At 38.6% G+C, this 7,852-nt stretch overlaps 1 protein-coding gene across 1 annotated transcript; it reads right to left on the reverse strand.

The window, feature by feature from the left end:
* Positions 1-287: 287 nt before the first annotated feature.
* ACKR5 (atypical chemokine receptor 5) lies at positions 288-6,850 on the reverse strand. Its single transcript, XM_075265750.1, has 2 exons — positions 6,680-6,850; positions 288-2,437 (listed from the first exon to the last, which is right to left on the reverse strand). The coding sequence occupies exon 2, from the start codon at positions 2,414-2,416 to the stop codon at positions 1,331-1,333; it is 1,086 nt and encodes a 361-aa protein (XP_075121851.1). The 5' UTR covers positions 2,417-2,437; positions 6,680-6,850; the 3' UTR covers positions 288-1,330.
* Positions 6,851-7,852: the final 1,002 nt, after the last annotated feature.

Genomic DNA, 7,852 nt, shown 5'->3' on the forward strand with positions numbered 1-7,852 from the left:
TTCTTTTGATTCTGTTGCCTTCTGTGACATGATATCACTCTGCAGTAGTTTACAATTACAGACGTTCAGGTAAACGGTGCTATATCTATATATTATATCCACACACAGAAAGTTTCCTTTGATTACAGTACAATAACTCCCTCTTGTGCGTTTTTTTTTTTTTTTTGGCAACGAGTGTAAGACAATGGAAGGAATTTATCATGACCGAAAGTCTGCGTTTCTAAGGTCTGCACCAAATTAATATTCCAAGATATAAAGACTAAATGCAAAAAATGATTTTCCACATTTTTAATGAAAATACAGTTTTACATATATGATACAGTTATTTGATACAAAATGTTCAGTATTTACAAATGATTTCTTAGATCTCTGCGATGTTCTTGGAGTTCTTCTAAGTTAATGAGTTGATAAATATGTCTAAATACAACTAAGGTGATATTTACATTTGAAGAGGTTATCCCATGAAAAAAAAGCAGTTATCCACCCCGGGGCGGCCATACCATTGTTTCAACCTGTGCAGCTGTACATGGGTCCAGTAGGTCATGGGTGCTACCACCTTAACCTGTATTACCCCTCGTTCACATCTGTGTTTGTATTCCATTCGGGGGAGTCCACATGGGGCTCCCCCGAACGGAATTCCAAAGGCATTAGCAAGCGGTGTGCAGTGAAAGCACATGGATCCCCATAGACTATAATGGGGTCCGTGTGTTGGGGGCTCCAGTATTGATACATTGATTGATATTTTGTAGAAAGATAAGTTTTTGGTTTTTTTTTTTTATGGGATAACCCTCTATTACTATTAAATTCTTTTATTCAGTCAGAGGGTAAACTGAAACTTAGTCAAATGCAAGTTGATGTATGTATGGGTTATCTGATCTATTAGGGAATATGTATGCCATTTAAGATATGGGGCTTGCATGTAGGAACTCCCTACATGAGCCAAAGTAGAGAGTCACTAATAAAGACTGACTTCTGCTGTGGAACACCCAGTCGGTATAACATGTCTGCCAACCATAAACCATAAAATGATCTATGGACCAGTTTGAAAGGGTTCTCAAGAGAAAACAACCCCTGTAAGCATCACATGTCCCAAAATAAAATAATGCTAATAATTCTATTTCAGAAATGTAAATATCAGACTTGTTTGCCCAAACGTCAATCTGATAGATCATTCCAACTTTATAATCGAGAGTTCTTGTGCCAAGGAACAGATTGGACAAATAGTCTTAGATTACAGAGGAGAAAGACCTATTAACAAGTATGCATATGGTATAGAGGAAGAAAACTGACTGTTATACAACTCTACCTCTTCTTACATAGGAAAAGCTTATTACATGACTTTATTTTCTGAGACATGGACAACATTTGTCAAAACAGCAGGCTCAGTTATTACGACAGAATGATCCGTGACAGATGTAGATGGTTCATTTGGATTGGCATTACCTTTATTTTCCTTCGGAATATATTTAACCACTGCATTAATAAATCTGCCTCTGAAGTCCTTACTGAAAACATTATAAAGGATTGGATTAGCCATGCAATGGAACAGCGACAAACAGTCAATGATATCGTAAAGGAAATAAAGGACAGCGGTTGCATGGCAGTTCATATAGATGTAGCTTCCATGAAGAACTAGCGTGATCTGAGTAGAGTGGTAGGGAAGCCAGCTGAGTAGGAACGTCAATATATAGGCATAGATAAGCCGGCAGTGTCTACTGCTTTCTGGTCTTCCGGATTTCCTGATGTGACAGGCGGTCATCACATTGAAGATAAGGATTATGAAGAAAGGAATCAAGAATCCAAGAATAGTTGTCATTAGGGTAACAGCCAGTGCCCATTCATCATATGTCTCAAATGGTGCCATGAACATACACTCAGGGTCCACGATATCCACCAATTGCATATGGATGACTTCTGGTATAGGGAATATGGCTGATATCACCCAAATACCAATACACAGAGCCTTACGGATTTTTTGCTGGTTTTGTTGCCAGAAAACAGATGAAGAAGTTAAAGTCAAGTATCGGTCCACACTCAGAGCCGTAAGAAAGTAAATACTACTGAACATGTTTGCAAAATAGAAGTAATGGGTAAATTTACACAGGAATTTACCCCACAACCAAGTGTAATCCAGCATAGCTTCTAACATCCAAAAAGGTAAGGAAAAAACCACCCCAAGGTCCGCCACTGCCATATTGAGGATGTAGAGATTAATAGAGCTTTTTCTTCTTCGGGATTGCCAGTTGACCCATACCACAAGCAAATTTCCAGCCAGTCCAAGAACAAATGTTACGAGATAGAGAATGAAGAGGAAGACCTTCTTTACATCTTCATCCAACTCAACAGCACATAGAGTGAATGAACTGTTGAGATAGTCCAGAAGCTCTGTAAGGTTGTGAATGGTATCTTCAGCCATTGGAAGTTAAGGCAGTATTGCCTGAAACAAAAAGCACATTGCTTAGGAACCTGCCGTAAAGGTTATAACCATTATTCACAATCATTTCCTTCTGAAAATGTTACTTATTTCCTATTGGTTATATGGCACAAAACATCTTTACCATCTAACTTCTCATACACACACCTGGAGAAGTTTTATAAGAAGCCAATTAAAGGGGTTTCCATGAACAAACCCATATTTAAATTTATAGACCATTAAAAGTTAAAAATATATGTACAAATATAAGTTACTGACATTTTGTAGAGATTTAAAGATTTTCTCTAACTATCTTAGTGGTGACAGTCTTTCATCTTGATAGGCTGCCAATGGATACGACTGAACGCAGGGACTTTCTATGGTCTGAAACCCATCTGTGATTTCCTTACTATGGCCAGGTTTTCTTCTCATGTATGCACTGTCCTTGCCTAATAACCTGTTCACAATAAGGAAATTATGGCTGTGCCAGGCCCATGTGTGGGAAAGTTAGCTCGGTAGAAGCAGTGGTGCAGACCCAAAGAGTCAAGACAGGGACATGGGACATAAACTGTGAAGCAAACTGGTTTATTTAGAAAAGACACAGGAAAATAAATAAACCTTGACTTCAGGCACAAAATAAACAATACAAAATACAGCCTTAACTTCAGGCAAAAAGAAAATAAAATCCTGCTTGTCTGAGCGACTAACTAAACAGAAATGATAACCTAAATATACGTGTGACTTACTATCAGTCGCACAAACGAAACAGGTGCAAAATTGTCTCACCGGACTCAGGGTTACAGGACAGAACCATACACCTGCTTTCATCCCATGGAACTTCACTGAACTGCAGGATCTGCAGCCTTTTTTTGGCCCAGTAATGAGCCAAGGATCTACACCTTGGCTGAGGTCTACTCCAGATCTGCACTGGACCACACATATGTCAGAAACTTGGGGCTGATATATCTGGACTCCAGCACTCTGCATGTCACCTTCTCACACAGGAATGCAGTGGGCACAGCTGGTACCCCATGCACACACATGTATATTGAATTAGATTTTTTGTTCCTACAGGATAATACAAACCACCGTCTGCCTGTTAACAAAATATTCTACATTTATTTCTGTAAGGAGAACCCCATTAACCTTGCCCACAACTGTGTGATTACACAAATTGCAAACATCCATTGGTGGTGACTACATCATAGAAAAAAATACGTATTATTTTTTGTGTCTGTCTCTGACCGAGAAGCATTATATGCATGAGGCAGGAGCCTAGATGATATCATTAGTGTATATTACATTCAGGATCCGGAGGACAAGTCAATATCATCAGACTAGTGACCTTGATGCCTGAAAGCTGGCCCAATGTTATCTGGACAACATAAAATAGTGTTTAGGCAGTCAAGTTTTTTTTTTTTTTTTTTTTTTTTATGTAGATTGTGAGCCCCACATAGAGTTCACAATGTACATTTTTCCCTATCAGTATGTCTTTGGAGTATGGGATGGAAATCCATGCAAACACGGGGAGAACATACAAACTCCTTACAGATGGTTTTCTGCCCTTGGTGGGATTTGAACACCAGGACTCCAGCGCTGCAAGGCTGCAGTGCTAACCACTGAGCCACCATGTGGCCCCAGGCAGTCAAGTTTTAGCGTGCATTACTATCCAGACAAAGAGTTAAACATTTTAACTGTACCACAATATAATGCAAAATTAGCACATTATTAATATTTATGTAAGTGGTAAATACATGAAATGATAAATACAGAGCTGTGGAATATGTTGGTGTTATATATATAACAGGGGTTACATTATAATTATGGATAAATTAGAATACATTGACATTTATACACTGGTGTACACTGTATAATTCATCTATATGTTTTCACATGTATTATAATACAAAACACCTTGATGTTGATGTGGATTATGCTGCAGATATTACACATTCAGTACTAATGGGGAAATGCTTATGTTTTCCAAGCAGATATAACAGCACAGACTTCATAGGAAGATGGGATTAATCTTCTTTATGGGGAAGAGAGGTTGTGCCGCGGCAATAATAACCTTCTACTCTGTTATGGTGATATGTCCATAATATACACAACTGCCAAATGCAAAAGTCTCAACTACTATCTTGACATATCATTTTCACTGCTTACGTTAAACTTTACATTGTAGTCAAGAGGAGCCTAAAAATGACAAAATCACCCATTATACATGTCATGCTGTATTATGGTGGTAGAAATATTAGAACCATATTTATACCTTTATAGGGTTATGCCATGAAAATTATTCCATAGGTTAGAGGAGAAGTTGGTGATTGGTTGGGGTTCGACTGCTCCACAGACCTCCACTGAAAAGGGTTTTCTACTCCCTTTCAGTATGTGCACCCCTGATCCATTAGTTTCATTGAGAGTGCTGGAAATAGTTGAATGTTATATTTCGTCTATTTCCATGTATAGAGAAGGGGAACACATCCTGAATTCATCGCTACATGTTGAATTGAGGTAGAACACCCCTGTTCTTGTAATCGGTGGGGGTCTCAGTGGTTGGCAATTTATCCTCTATCCATGGATAAAGGATAACTCATTCTTGTTGTATAACTTCTTTATGGGATTGTCTAGTTTACTCATAAATTAGCCAGGACAGAGCATCTGCTAAGAGGGAGGACCTGTCACATTGTAGGGACCCCCCCTTTGATTTCAATGGGCACCATATAATGATTCATATCCCTGTGGTGTCACTGCGGGTTGATGTGAACATGTGCTGCCAGGTCCTTCAAATACTGGGGGTGCCTCATGACCAACAAGAAGGAATTGTCCAAAGTGGATAACCCCCTTAAGGATAATTTGAGTTAATACAACAAAGTAAATGGGATCTATTGGGATATATTTCTGATTAATATGAAATGTTAAATGATCCTTCTGTTTTTGCTTTACTTCTTTCCACTATACAGCTCTAGCAATGTTTAACCTGACTTTCTGCAGCGGGAAATCTTATCACAACTAAGGCCATTGAAAGAGATGAGCTAACACACCGGGTCACAGTGTTGTTGATGTGTTAAGTGTTTTCTTAAACTTTGCTACATCTGTAGATCTGGCTCACTTCAATGATATATGAAATGGACAGATATGGGGATGTATGTTCTCTATATATCAATGCCATTGTAGTATAAACATCAGCACCGTCCCTTGGAATAACATATTCCATAGATAAAGAAAAATCCCCAAAATTTCAAAAGGAAGATAAAAATGTTTGATGTTGATGGATATCTGTTAGGTGCATGGAGAGTTATTTTCACAAAGCATTCCACATTGAGAGGTCAGGCCCTCTGTCCTAGCTTTACGGAGAGCTGGGGAAATGTGTGGAAATATTTAACTGCTGAGAGAATGGTGGACCCGCAGAACAAAAGACAGAAATGTGTAGGTTACACGTGTTCCAAATATCATGATGTACCTATAGCAACCCTATAGCAAGGCTAGAGCTGTGATACATTACATATTAAATAGAGATACATATAGTCTCTGGAGTTAACTTGTAGCTCAATATGTTGGTGATATACAAATAATCTGCAATTTTAGTGGTTTTATAGTAATAAAAATGTTAATTCTACTTCCGACTAAAATATTGGCAATACTATTTATTAGCTCCTATGTTGTGAGCTCAAGAAAATTCCCCTTTTCCATAGAAATTACAGTATTAACTTATATTAATGATATACATTAAAATTGTTATTGCAGAATACGCCAAATTGTGTGATCTAGAGCAGCGGAAGTTAATATAGGGCTCTCTAGCTATTCCAAGCCTGTGGCTGTCAGGAGATGATGGGAGTTGTAGTTTTGTAACAGCTACCGAGCCGCAGGTTCAAGACCAGTGGTATGGAGTTAAAAAATAAGCAAGAAAATAAAGAGTAATGTAGACCTTGTGTATGTTACTATGGGTAATATACAATGCAAATACAATAGTAACACATCCATACATCATGCATATAAGTGTGGACTTGATCATGCACTCAAGAAAAAAATAGTTAAAGTTTTTGCATGGATTTCTAATGAAAGTCTAAGCATTTGATGTTTTGCAAGACCCATAAAGTCACAATCTTCATGACCTATTTGCAAATATTATCCTTACATCTGTAAAATTCATCATGAATCCTAAAAGACGTAATGATCATACTAGCTACGTCATACAGGCAAGCTTAAGAATCCGTAGCTGCTTCCACTACTATATTTACTTAATAATTTAGAAGGAGTTCATACCTGAGAAGACGCTGGCCAAGTTTCTTACAATTTAGTTCAGCCTTAGTCCCAGCTCTTTCGTCCTCTCCTTCTCCGCAGCAAGTGACAGGGGCTATTTTACACTTGTTAGCAGCCCTCACTTTCAGGAAATGATCCTATATATCCTGAAGCTGCAATCACTGCTGTGGCTCTTGTAGCCCAGGATATCCTCTTATGCAAAGGCAAACACCTTCTAAGATTCTCCAAGCCATAAATTGGATCGATCCCTTTGTCCTGTTGCAAAGAATGCGACTAAAAAGAATTTCTAAACAAATAAGTCTTTCCTTTCTCCCATGGAGCACATAAAGAGATTGGCTTATTTATTTTTCATTCTTTCTATAGCCTACGTGTGCGATTAACACTTTGGCTTGAGTTTTCATGCTGTGATAATTTCCCCATTCTACAGTGCAAATATTTTACTAGATATTTCAAAGGACTCCATAAAACGAAGCTTCGCAAATCTGCGCAGATGACAGGAGCTCTGTAGTGGAGATATGTTATTGCTTTATATGACATAATTTATAAAGTGATTGTAACGTTACCCGGAACCATTTTATGTTTAGATTAGAAAAATGATTAACTAGGAGTCACTTAATATATTATTATTACATCTACATTCTCTTTTATCATAACTGCTCCCATAACAGACAGCGCCAACACTTTGGGGGATGTCACCTTCAATGCATAGGTGATTTACACAGTCTTTAATCCGGATACTTAACCCCTTCCCATTCCATGGCAAATATATTTGTCACGGGCAAGTGGCAGTTGATGCTCCATGACAAATATATTCATCATGGCGATTGTACTGGCACTGCCATTATACCCATGCGATCACTGGCAACAGTCAGGCTGACACACACAGCTGGGTGGTAAAAGGGTAAATTCACACGGCAAAAAGTGAAGAGGATCACTTTGTGCTGCCGGCTTTTTCGTGTGGCTAGGCATCACGGGATACTGATGTAGTGCATCGACATTCCGTTCCGGCATCCGCTCCCGATTAGACCCGGATGAATGGGCCTAAGCAGGAGGGTATCTTCAGCCGACTCAGCCTCGGAATCTGCGTGAAGAGAGGGTGTAACCATTTTTTTTTCCCTGCTAGCTGAAAAAAATCACTAGCGAAAAAACTGCAAGTGACTCCCATTGAAATGAATG

This window comes from Leptodactylus fuscus, chromosome 2, assembly GCF_031893055.1.
Source record: "Leptodactylus fuscus isolate aLepFus1 chromosome 2, aLepFus1.hap2, whole genome shotgun sequence".
NCBI lineage: Eukaryota > Metazoa > Chordata > Amphibia > Anura > Leptodactylidae > Leptodactylus > Leptodactylus fuscus.